At 41.2% G+C, this 13,629-nt stretch overlaps 1 protein-coding gene across 1 annotated transcript in view; it reads left to right on the top strand.

The window, feature by feature from the left end:
* KLB (klotho beta) overlaps nt 1-9,399 on the top strand; it is a gene marked incomplete at its 5' end in the record, with an annotated part of 35,255 nt that extends 25,856 nt beyond the window's left edge. Inside the window, 2 exon segments of the mRNA XM_082652979.1 lie at nt 4,458-5,601; nt 8,487-9,399. Coding sequence (XP_082509105.1) covers nt 4,458-5,601; nt 8,487-8,872 — 1,530 coding nt within the window. The 3' untranslated portion in view covers nt 8,873-9,399.
* Nucleotides 9,400-13,629: the final 4,230 nt, after the last annotated feature.

Below are 13,629 nucleotides of genomic sequence, written 5' to 3'. Positions count from 1 at the left end.
CAGGGGACGCAGGTTTGTGCCCCGGCCCGGGAAGATCCCACATGCCGCGGAGCGGCTGGGCCCATGAGCTATGGCCGCTGAGCCTGCGCGTCCGGAGCCTATGCTCTGCAACGGGAGAGGCCACAACAGTGAGAGGCCCGCATACTGCAAAATAAAATAAAATTCAAAAAAAAAAACAAACCTCATTTTATAGGCAAAGAAACTGAAGTTTAGGTAGGTTACATAACTTGTCCGGGTTACCCAGATTTGTCTGTCTCCTGACCATTATGCTATAAGACCCCACAATACCACACTATTACCTGTATTCTAGAAGCATATGGAAAAACAAGATGTGCAAGTGATAGGACCAGACAAAAGGGCCCAAACCATTAGTGGGCAAAGTTATGAATCTCAACCCCTATCGATATTTAAATAAGACTTTAGTAAAGGCTCAGAGGTGATAAAAGGGGGAAAGATACAGAGAGTAATATAAACACAGTGACTCACCTTCAGTTTGTGTCCCCTGGAGAGCCACCTACTTACCCAGTGTCTATCTCCTCCTCCACATGGCACAGGCAGGCCATCTTTTCCATACCACTTCAAGTAGGTTTATATTTTCCAAAATTCCAGACCCAGCAAAGAGAGGCCCCAGGGGAGACAAGAGTTCCAGCCTGTACATGACCCAACCTGTAAGTTCCTGCTTCCTCTGAAGACCCATCTGTTCCCCAGTGTTTGACACTGTGAATGTCTGCCCCCTCTGAGGACCCTACTCCTATTACTCAGAGAAAGAGCTGATCACTTGGGTCAGGGGAAAGTAATTCTGTGATCAATCAGGCCTGGGTTTCTTGCTCACACCTGGAGCCCATCAAGGAGTCAGCATCCCTTGAACTTAAACCAGGAGTGAGGATGAGTGGCTCGCCAAGAAAAATTAGGGTGCATTATGAAAACTCAGCCAGATGATGTATGAAAAGATGATGGGTAGGCAAAAGAGTAGATGTTCTCTATAGGAAGACTAATAAAGTGAAAGTAACATTTTAAAAATATTGCTATGCCTACCCACACACATCTTATTTTCCTCCAACCTTTTTTTCCTTCAATATTCTTTTTTTTTTTTTTTTTTTTTTTTTGCGGTACGCGGGGCTCTCACTGTTGTGGCCTCTCCCGTTGCGGAGCACAGGCTCCAGACGTGCAGGCTCAGCTGCCATGGCTCACGGGCCCAGCCGCTCCGCGGCATGTGGGATCTTCCCGGACCGCGGCACGAACCCGTGTCCCCTGCATCGGCAGGCGAACTCTCAACCACTGCGCCACCAGGGAAGCCCATCCTTCAATATTCTTCTCCAACATTTTGTTTTGAAAAATTTCAAACTAGTACAATAAACACCCATATTCCCTTCATCAAGATTGGCTGATTGTTAACATGTTGCCATGTTTGGTTTATCTCACTCTTTCAGAACCATTAAAAAGTTGCAGACATCATTATACTTTACCCCAAAATATTTCAGCATATGTCTTCTAAGAACAGTGACATTCTCCTATCTCATACTATTATCATACTCAGGAAATTTAATATTTATTCAATATAATCCAACATATAATCCATATTAAAATTTTCCTAAATGTCCCCAAAATGTCCTTTATAGATTAAAAAAACCTTTTTTTTAAAATCATGAATAAGGAACACATATTTGTTGTTGTGTATCTTTAGCCTTTTAATTCAGAGCAATCCCCCTAATCTCTTGGTATTGACATTTTTGAAGAGTTCAGGCCAGTTGCTTGTAGAATGTTTCATGGATTTCTCTGTTTCTTTATTAGATTAGTTAAGCATTTCTGGAAATAATACTACATAGATGATGTTGTGTATTTCCCATACATCAAAGTAGGAGGCACATAAAATCAGTTTGTTTCATTACTGAAGACATTAGTTGAAGTAATAGTCACCAGATTTCTTGGTTAAGGTGGCATTTGCCAGATCTCTTAACTGAAAAGTACCTTTTCCATTTGTAATTAAGAATTAATCTGATGGTGATACTTTGAGACCATATAAATATCCTGTTCCCCAACAACATTTAACCAGTGGTCTTAACATTGATACAATAACCTTGCCTGAATTAATGATTACTTTGTAGATTGCAAAATGGTGAATTTCTAATTAGATTATTCCTTCTATATTTATTAGGTGAATTCTTTTAAATTCAATGTGTTATAATTCATTGTTGTCATTGTTTCATTGGGCCTTTTGCTACTCAAATTTTCTCAAATTTGGCCAATGGGACTCTTTCAAGCTGCTCCTGTGTCTTTTTGACATTTCCCTTTTAGGTTTTAAGCACTTCCTTATTTTTCTGGCACAAGATGTACCAGCATCACTTCATTCTTTTCGTGCCCCAGACCTGGAAAAAGCCATTACTCCAAAAACCCCAGGATCCTTTTAGTGGAAAATAGAACTTTAGAACCAAGCTCTGGGAGCCAGGGTTGAGATCAGGGTGCAATACTTTAACTATATCTATTGGCAGATTAATCACACACTGGCTAAGACTAATGCTTTCTGGATATTTTTAAAAGTAAGACAGATTTGGGGAATTCCCTAGCAGTCCAGTGGTTAGGAGTCGGCGCTTTCACTGCCGTGGCCCGGTTCAGTCCCACATCAGGGAACTAAGATCCTGCAAACCGTGCCTTGGCCAAAAAAAAAAAAAAAAAGTAAGAGATTTTTCATTTGATCTTGCCTTACCTTATGGCAGGATTTCCCTTTGTAAATACCCTTTCAATATCATGATGCTCTGCGATTTCAAAACACTGGAACTGACCATCTAGGCTAGGAGGGTTTTACTCAAATAATTATATACAGATTTACCTTAATGCTCACATGATCAATGTTCTCTCAGTTTAATGTTCTAGATAACTGGCTGGCAGATGGCAAGTGGGAATGATATGATTTTGTAATTAGACTATGAAAGATGACACACGAGAAAACAATTAGAGGGAAAGTATTTACCAAAGGTTAATTACCCATTTATTCCAGGTGTGTTTAAATTCAGTCATGGGAAGAAAAAGCACTTTAAAACAAGTTCAGAACTTTTACTTTTTTAAATTAAGCTTGAATTTGGATATGTTTTTCTTAAGCCCTTTTCTGTTTTAATTTAGACTCAAGGGCCTAGCCGGCAATTATTGCAAGGAAAACTAAACCCAAGTTATAAGTACCTTATGTTTGTAGAGTGCTTTAGAGTTGACAGAGCAGTTGGCCAGATCACACCTGTGAGGTGCGTGAGATTGCTCTGTCACTATACAGAGTTGCCAAGCCTTGAGTTTTAAAGGGACAGAATTAGAACAGGAATCCAGGGCTCTCTCCCTGGTGGAGGGGCAGGGAATGGGACGCCATCAGATCCAAGAGTCAACTTGGGAGCTTCTCACGGTTATTTTAGGGTCCTCTCTTTTCATAGTTCAAGTACCTTATATAAGGAGGGTGTTGAGTATTCTCCCTTTAGATGAATAAATGCTTTGTTCTCACAGGCACATGGGTGGGGGAGAAACAGAATGATGCACATGTGATATCACTGGGACTTTTCAAATCAGGTGCGTTAGAGAGATGCCTTCAGCAAATGCAAGGGGTCATTCCCCACCCTGTCCCACTGTCCTCTTTTAGGAAACGTGGCTGGGGTCAACCAGTCCCCTCTAAACCCAAGTGCCTATCTCAGTGAAATCCTCGACAACTGGAATGTTAACTTTGCCTTCAATTTATGGCAGGGTTTGGAAGGTCCATCTTTTGTGACTCCTTTTAACTGAGAGGACTAAGCCAATTTCCTGATGCATTTGAACAGAATCACATGAGAGACCCCTACTACATTACTGTGTTTTTAGGACCGACAAACTGGAAAACAGCTTCTCAGTGTTTTCTTTTTTTTTTAATTAATTAATTATGGCTGTGTTGGGTCTTTGTTGCTGCACATGGGCTTTCTCTAGTTGCCGCGAGCAGGGGCTACTCTTCGTTGCGGTGCGCGGGCTTCTCATTGCGGTGGCTTCTCTTATTGCAGAGCACGGGCTCTAGGTGAGCAGGCTCAGTAGTTGTGGTGCACAGGCTACGTTGCTCTGCTGCATGTGGGATCTTCCCGGACCAGGGCTCGAACCCATGTCCCCTGCCTTGGCAGGTAGATTCTTAACCTCTGTGCCACCAGCAAAGTCCCTTCTCGGTGTTTTCTGAAAGACAACTTGTTTTCCAAGGCAAGCGCTGGGTGTAGTTCCTTCTCTACATTTTCTGGTCTCCCCAGTAAATTTCAAGGGCTGAGAGGGAGGATAACCCATCAGGCCTTTTTTCTGACATCGCCAGAATAGCAGGAAGACATATGTTGTTATGAAGGACATGTGCATCATTTATTTTCTCTGTTGTCAGTGAGAGGCAAAATAAGATCAGGCTCTTCTTCTCAGAGGATGTATGCCAAGTCTGTCTGCCAGGGTGTGCTTTACCTGAATGTGCTTGTTTTTCACAGCCAGAGTCGGTGGCTTCCTCCCCACAGTTCAGCGATCCTCACCTGTATGTATGGAATGTGACAGGCAACAGACTCTTGCACCGAGTGGAAGGAGTGAGGCTGAAAACACGACCAGCTCAATGCACGGATTTTGTCAGTGTCAAAAGACAGCTTGAGATGTTGGCAAGAATGAAAGTCACCCACTACAGGTTTGCTCTGGACTGGCCCTCAATCCTTCCCACTGGCAACCTGTCCACGGTTAACCGACAGGCTCTGAGGTACTACAGGTGTGTGGTCAGTGAGGGACTAAAGCTCAACATCTCCTCAATGGTCACGTTGTACTATCCAACCCACGCCCACCTAGGCCTCCCCGCACCTCTGCTGCACAGCGGAGGGTGGCTGAACCGGTCAACCACCAAGGCCTTCCAGGACTATGCCGACCTGTGCTTCCAGGAGCTGGGGGACCTCGTGAAGCTCTGGATCACCATCAACGAGCCTAACCGGCTGAGTGACATCTACGACCGCTCTAGTAATGACACCTACTGGGCAGCCCACCACCTGATGATCGCCCACGCCCTGGCCTGGCACCTCTACGACCAGCAGTACAGGCCTGCACAGCGTGGGGTTGTGTCGCTGTCTCTCCACTCGGACTGGGCCGAACCCGCCAATCCCTATGCGGACTCGCACTGGAAGGCGGCCGAGCGCTTCCTCCAGTTCGAAATCGCCTGGTTCGCAGAACCCCTCTTCAAGACTGGGGACTACCCGTTGGCCATGAGGGAGTACATCACCTCCAAGAATAGGCAAGGGCTCACGCGCTCCGCACTGCCTCAGTTCACCGAGGAGGAAAGGAGGCTGGTCAAGGGCACTGCAGACTTCTACGCCCTGAACCACTTCACCACCAGGTTCGTGATGCACGAGCGGCAGAACGGCAGCAACTACGACGCGGACAGGGACATCCAGTTTCTGCAGGACATCACCTGCCTGAGCTCCCCCACCCGCCTGGCCGTGATACCCTGGGGAGAGCGCAAGGTGCTGAAGTGGATCCGGAGGAACTATGGAGACGTGGATGTTTACATCACGGCCAGTGGCATCGACGACCAGTCTCTGGAAAATGATGAACTCCGAAAATACTACTTAGAGAAATACATTCAGGAGGCTTTGAAAGGTGAGGTTCGGGGGCTATTTCAGATACAGTGAAGTATGACATTCCCAGATAATATGAACAGAAGAATGAGGGGAACAGGTTCATTAATGACAGACAGTGTCAGCTCATTATGGGAAATTTGGCAAGTACAGAAAAATATTTTTTAAAACCTGAAATCTTACACCCCCGAAAAAAGTGCCTAGACTCGTGCTGACTAGATATCATTAATACAATTGAGCTCATACTACAATATAGTCTTGTAGCCAACTTTTTTCTTAATATCACATTATAAATGTGTTCTATGTCATTAAAAGTTCCTTGTTAACATTATTTTAATGGTTGCTTAATATCTCATTATAGGGACATATCTCAGTGCACTTAGCCACCTCTCTAATGTTTGATACTTAGGTGTTTCTTCAACTACTAAAAAATAGGTATCTTTGTATATAAATTTTTGTCTTCATTTCTAATGATCTCCTTGGGATAGATTCTCCAACATGGAATTATTGGATCATATATTATAAACAGCAGTGTCTGAGAGAGTGCTTATCTCACTCCTCCCAGCATCGGTTAATATCACATTCTTAAAAAATATTATTTTTAAAAGTTCATGATCAATTTGTTGAAGCTGCAAAAGTTCCTAGAAATTTATTCATTTATTTGACAAATATTTATTGAGTACCTAGTATGGGCAAAAACTGATCTGGGCAAAAACTGTTCTGGGCACTATGCCACCACTGAACAAAAATAAAGATTACTGTCCTTTATGGAGCCTATATTTTTCTGGAATAAGAGTCAACAAACAAGTATAAGATATAGCATGTCAGGGGTGAAAAGGTCTGTGGAGAAAAAAACAGCAGAGAAGAGGGTGCCTCAGGGTGGGAGACAGGAGAGTCGTTACAATTCTAAATAGAGTGGCTTGGGAACCTCAAAGATCCTCAAAGAGAAGTGAGGCAGCGAGTGTTCCAGGTAAGAGAAGAGCAAATGCAAAAGCCCTGATGTTGGAGCATGCCTGGCCTATTTGAGGATCAGGAAAGAGGTCAGGAGAGTTAGAAAATAATGAGCAAGGGGGAAAGTAACTGAAGATGAGGTCAAGGAGGTAAGGGAAGAGGCAAATCAGGTAGGGCTTAGTAGGCCACTGTAAGAACTGTGGCTCTGAGTGAAATAGGAAGACTAGGAGATTTTAAACAGAAGGGTGATATGCTCCAACTCACACTTTAAAAGAATTACTCTGGTTACTCTTTGTGAATACACTGTAAAGGAGAATTTACAGGGAGAATTGCACTGGTCTGGGTATGGATAACAGTGGATTGGATCAGGCTATTAAGAGTGGAAATGGTGAGAAGTGGCCAGGTTCTGGATGTATTTTGAAGGTAGTCAAACAGGATTGGATGTGGGTATGAGAGAAGAAAGATGATTCCAACATTTTGGCTTGGGTAACTAAAAGGGTGAGTGGCCATTTATCAGGTTGGGGAACAGGTTTTTGGAGATGAGTTGTTTGTTGTGCAAAGGTTAAGTTTGAGATGTCTCTTAGACATCCAATTAGAGATGTCAAGTAGGCTAACAGATATGAACCTCAGGTTCAGAGGAGAGGTCTGGGGCTGAGACACAAATTTGGGAATCAAGAGAAAATGGATGTATTTAAAACAATAAAGCTGAAGGAGATCACTAAGAAAGCAAGCATAGAGAAGAGGGCTGAGCCCTGAGAAACCAGTATATATAAAAAAAAAGACTAAACAGGAGCCAATGCTGTAAAAGATAACTAGAGGAGGATGTACAATCAAGGGAGGTTGTTGTTTTTGCTTATTAAGATACCAAAGTTATAGCATATTTATATGGAAATGATCCAGTAGTGAGGGAAAATACATGAGAAAAGAGAAAGAACAATGGAGCGATGTCCTTGAGTAGACGAGAATAAACTTAGTGAATGTGTAAGTGGAGAAGTCAGCTTCCTCCAGGAGCATGAATACGTCATCCATAGTAACAGGAGAGAAAGCAGAATACCAGTGCAGATGCCAGTAGGTGGGTAGATGTGATTATAGGAGACTGAAGTTCTCCTGAGAGCTTTAGTTCAGCAGAAGTAGGGAGGAAGGTCATCACTTCAAAGCAAGGATGACAGAGCAGGGTCTATCAGTTTGAGGACAGAAAGGTGTGAAAAAGTTGAGAGGGCTTCACCGGTGGCACAGTGGTTAAGAATCCGCCTGCCAATGCAGGAGAGACTGCATCTTCATGGTCCGGGAAGATCCCACATGCCGCGGACCAACTAAGCCCGTGTGCCACAACTACTGCGCCTGTGCTCTAGAGCCTGCGAGCCACAACTACTGAAGCCCGCGTGCCTAGAGCTCGTGCTCAAGAGAAGCCACCGCAATGAGCACAGGCACCACAACGAAGAGTAGCCCCCACTCACCACAACTAGAGAAAAAGCCCACACGCAGCAAAGACCCAACACAGCCAAAAATAAAAATAAATATATTTATTTGAAAAAAGTTGAGGAGAGCTAGAGTAAATCGCTGGGGAAACCAAGTGTAGTTATTGGGCAGCACAAAGGGCACATCTGAGATTTAAAATCAGGCCAAATAGGCAAGATTTTTCTGCTTTTGACACTAGGAACAAAAGTAACAGTAAGTCCTTTGAGCTTCATGGCTCCAATTCTTAAATCTGCTTTTCCTCCAGGTGTTTTTGTATTATTATAGATCAAAGTTTTACTTCAAATTTCTTTTTAAAGTTACAGCATTACACTTACTTTCATCTTCTTAAAATCATAAAAGAATGTCAAAAAAACCTTTAATGAAAATCACATTTTATGGGCACGAGTTTCAGATTGTTTCAATGAAAACTAAATTCTTATTCAAAGATATTTTATAGTCCACTTATGATTAATAATGTTCATTTCTGATATTTTTCAGCATACTTGATTGATAAAATCAAAATCAAAGGCTATTATGTATTCAAACTGACTGAAGAAAAATCTAGACCCAGATTTGGATTCTTCACATCTGATTTCAAAGCTAAATCCTCAATCCAGTTTTACAATGGACTGATCAGCAACAATGGCTTCCTTTCTAAGAACAGTAGTCCTAGATGCAGTCAGACTCAAAGAAACACAGAGTGTATTGTCTGTTTACTTCTTGTACAGAAGAAACCACTGATATTCTTTGGATGTTGTTTCTTCTCCACCCTGGTTCTACTTTTATCAATTACCGTTTTTCATAAGCGAAAGAGAAGAAAATTTTGGAAAGCAAAGAACTTACAACACATACCATTAAAAAAGGCCATGAGAGTTCTTAGCTAAGCTGATCCTACCATATTTCTGTCTGCATGATGGAAAAGATTAAAAATTCACTCCAGTTCCATACACTGGTAACTTACAGAAGATACACCTATACTGTAGAAAAACAAGTTTTGAGATATTAGTGATAGCCAAGGTAATAACAATAAATGTCTCCGCTATGTGGTTCAAATTTTCCCTTATGTGTTAACATCAGTGAATTCAGTTCTTGGATCTAAGGTAAAGGCTTCCCTAGAAGGTAAGGTATGAGGATTATCTGATACATTGTTTCATGGAGTTTGATGAGCTGTTTCCTATCATTATTCTACAGTTTTTTTCTAGGAATACCAATAGCTACTTATGATAAAAGAAATTGTTTTGAAAAAAGTGCAACTTTGTTAAAAACTCCATAGCAGAGATTTAACTCTTAACACAGGATAGTCAGTGATAAATTCTGTCACTTCTAACAAGGTGCTTTCCCCTTTGGTGAGGGTGTTTCTCAAATGGAAAGAAAAAATAGGGTAAGTAGTGCTTGTGTATAGCCAGTTACAATATAGACTATAGCACATCAATCCCTTAGTTTTTCTCAATAAAAATTAAATTAAGCACTCACAAAACATCTAATTTTGTGAGGTCTTTTTCCAAATGACTTTTTAAAAATAACATTTAATTTCCAAAACTCATCTTACGTTAAATATCAGATGACTAAGATTAAAAAGAGAGCTTCCCTGGTGGCGCAGTGGTTGAGAGTCCACCTGCCGATGCAGGGCACACGGGTTCGTGCCCCGGTCTGGGAAGATCCCACATGCCGCGGAGCGGCTGGGCCCGTGAGCCATGGCCGCTGAGCCTGCACGTCCAGAGCCTGTGCTCCGCAACGGGGGAGGCCACAACAGTGAGAGGCCCGCGTACTACGCAAAAAAAAAAACAGCTAGACCCAACAGCTAGGCCACAACAGTGAGAGGCCCGCGTACTGCGCAAAAAAAAAACCAGCTAGACCCAACAGGGAAGTCACTCAACCTCACCGTACACGTACAGCAACTTCTTTAGACAAATTGACATTATTCTTCACTTGAATTTTCTGAGGTGACAAGATGTATCATACTTAGGAAAATTAAAACATTCTAAAAAGACGAAAAGTTTTAAATTATCAAGTTACCAAAGGACCATTTATCCCGTAAGACTTGCTCTCTCCCCTGAAGTGCTTCACTGTTCTGACACATGCACACAGAGACCTGTTGACTGCAGCCATATCTGGACCTCTCAACTGTGTCTCTTTGGACACAATTCAGAACGTTTGTGGTCTGCATAAGTGGAAACTATTCTTACATTGCAACTTTTGAAACTAGGATTAAGCAAATTCTTAAACCTGAATTTGCAGTTTGACTTTCTTGAACTCTATGCTTAATATTCACTGTATTCTCAATGTTGGAAGAAAACCTGAATCTAAACGCATTTATACACATTCTTTCTTTAAGTGAGTCAGTATTTAAATAACTAACCATTGTCTACTCTCCTGGAATTTTGACTTTAAGAGTCAAAGGAGGGACCTCCCTGGTGGTGCAGTGGTGAAGAATCCACCTGCCAATGCAGGGGACACAGGCTCAAGCCCTGGTCTGGGAAGATCCCACATGCTGCAGAGCAACTAAGCTCGTGTGCCACAATTACTGACCCTGCCTTCTAAAGCCCGCGTGCCTAGAGCCTGTGCTCCGCAACAAGAGAAGCCACTGCAACGAGAAGCCCGAGCACCACAACAAAGAGTAGGCCCCGTCGCAACTAGAGGAAGCCTGCGCGTAACAAAAGACCCAATGCAGCCAAAAAATGAATTTTTAAAAAAGGAGCACTCATTTAAAAAAAAAACGAAGACTAAACGCAGCCCAAAATAAGTAAATATAAATAAATCTAAAAAAAAAGTCAAAGGAAAGCTCTTATTTCCTACATAACTGAGATACTAGTTGATAACAGCATTAAGTTTCAAAGATACAAATAACAATTGGTCAATTCAAACAAATGCAAAAGTGATGAGACATCAATTTGCTCTCTGGCTGGCCAAATTCAAATAGTAAAATTTGGCAGATGTGTTCTTCTATTCTCCTTGTTCCAAATGCACCCCTCCTTCTAACTTAGCAGATTTTAGGTTATGCAAGGAATTTTTTGTATTTTCTTTTTGAGAACCACTTAGTTATTGGCCTTGAGGCTATACACAATTACAGTAACTAGTCAATTATTTTAATTTTATGGATTATCAGTTGAGCAACTCATCAACTCTTTAACCTCTAACGTCCAAGGTTTTGAAAAAGAAATGCATATTCAGTCATAGGAATAACAAAGCTTTAGAATTAAGATTTTGCTTTTATGGTCTCTACTTTGTGTTTTGACTAAAGTATCTTGTATTCATTGTTTGTAACTCCACTAAACAGCATTATTTTGTCTTTACATTTAGTGCTTAAGCTTGACTTGTGACCCCCTTTTTTAAATTTGTTGCCTTGCCATAAATTCTTGCTAAGAGTAAAGTCCCTAACCCAATGCTTACCCTCTTCCCTATTTTTATGGCCACTTGGGAATTATTTTACTTTTTTTTTTTGGCCACACCATATGGGAATTAGTTCCCTGACCAGGGATCAAACCCACCGCCCCCTGAAGTGGAAGTGCAGTCTTAACCACTGGTTTAAGCCATCATCATATGAAAGTCCCTAGGTAAACATTAAAACTGGCTCATGATCAATTATATTTACTATTCAGGTTTTTCTTAAACTCATTTTAAAATCAAAGGGTCAACTAAGAACTGTTGATAGCTTTTGACAGGGTAAGATCTTTAAATTTAAGCTTTTCTGAGACTTGAAAGAAAATCATCTTAAAATGTAGCTTGTGTTACTTTGTATATTGTTACATTACTGTTGTATTCAATGTAACCTTTCACTGAAAAGTCTGATACATATGGAAATATCACAACTATGGTGTTTAAAGAGCCTCTGGAAAATGAGGTCAGTACATTGTGACTAGGTATTTAATTCTCGATGTAATTTATTCCAAATAAACCGGTTTATGCTGATTATTTATATTCAACTAACAATCTAGTCAGTTTTAAGAACTGTGGAATGTGAATGGGTTTGGTGTTGTAACTGGGTTGTGCCCCAACACTGCCTCCCCCATCCTCCCAAACTGTGTGCCAACTGGGTAACTTACTCCTGAGTATGTTTTCTGATTATACAACGTGGACTCCTACACCTCAAAACTGAAAAAACACACATGTGCTTATCCATAGTAAACACAGAAAACGTGGAGGTCTTCCCTGGGGAGAACTAGACTTTCATTTACCACACCCAAATTACTGAATGGAAATAACTCCTTAGCTACAACCAGACTGCAATAGTAATGCTGTGAAGGTCTCACACCACCCACTTCACTCTTGGAGAGCATCACACTTACTCCTACAGCTGCTACTACCACCTATATGCTGACACTCTTCAACAGTAACACCTCTCTATCCCTCTGCAATGTTGCCACTTGGAAATTACTTCCTCAACCCTCAAATTCTGTCAACACCTTCCAAAACATCTTTCTAGTCCCATTACTATTACTGAATCTGCATAACTTGAATATCCCTGGCAATCTGGGAACCATTCACTCAGCAAACAGCTAAATGCCAGACATTTTTCCAGGTTCTTTACTTGGAATATCCCAGTGAAAAAAAGATAGAAAAGACCACATCTTCATGAAGGTCAGACTCTAGCAGGAAAAAAGCATACAATCAATACATAACAAAGTAAACTATTAATATTACATTATAAATACAATGGACAAAAACAAGTTTAGCAGGGTAAGGGTATGCTAGGATGGGCATGAGGAATGAGTACAATTAATAGGAGGGTCAACGTAGGCTTCACTGAAAACACTGGACTATAGACTTCAAGATAACCTGTCACTCCAAAGGGAAAGACAACTTGAAGGCTTTAAGGCAGTGGTATTGAGGAGCAGGAAGGTCAGCTCAGTCAGTGTGGTCAGAAAGGTTATGAGGGAGTTTGAAAAATGCATTCTGGCTATTACTGAGAACAGATGGGGGAGGGAAGAACAAGGGTGGATCAGTTTAAAGGGTTTGGCTTCATCTTCTAATTGCAAAAAATTTCAAAACTTTATGCAAATAGGAATAGTATAATGAATCCCCATCATTCAGCTTCAACAAATATCAATGTATTGAAACCCTAGACCTAGAACCCCATCCAATGCCTACCCCAAACCTCATCTAAAATATTTCAAAGCAAAACTTGCATTTACAATTTCATCCATTTCTTAAATACTTAACCAGTTATCAAACCAGATTATTAACTCAATATAAAAATTAATTTATCTAAATGAAGATCTTTTAAGATCCTTATGCTCCAAATGGGTTTTATTTTTCCTTGCTTAGACCCTGAACATACCTTACTTTGAAGGCACAGCCCCCAGATTTTTCTAACAGACTAGACACACAGGATGTTAGAGAAATCAAACTTGAATGTTAAGTTTTGCCTGAGAAATCAGAAAGTTGGAGTTTCTATCAAGGAAGAGATTTAGAGGCAATCCTATTGAGTTAAGATAGTCTAGTACGGTAGTGCATCTAAAGCATGACACATGGAATGAAGAGACTATGGAAGGGTTGTAAGTTTTTTTTAGATATCAAGGACTAGGACATAGGAGTAAATGGCTGAAATTACGCTAAAACAGAGAACCTTGGGCCACAGCAACCATGTTTATCATGAATATAAATTAACTCCATCTTCTAATTCTTACTAAGACTGTATTAC

The sequence above is a fragment of the Grampus griseus genome, assembly GCF_964374135.1.
Source record: "Grampus griseus genome assembly, chromosome: 4".
Classification (NCBI taxonomy): Eukaryota; Metazoa; Chordata; class Mammalia; order Artiodactyla; family Delphinidae; genus Grampus; species Grampus griseus.
The sequence above is the reverse complement of the archived record's forward strand: the minus strand, read 5'-3'. Positions and strand labels throughout refer to the sequence as shown.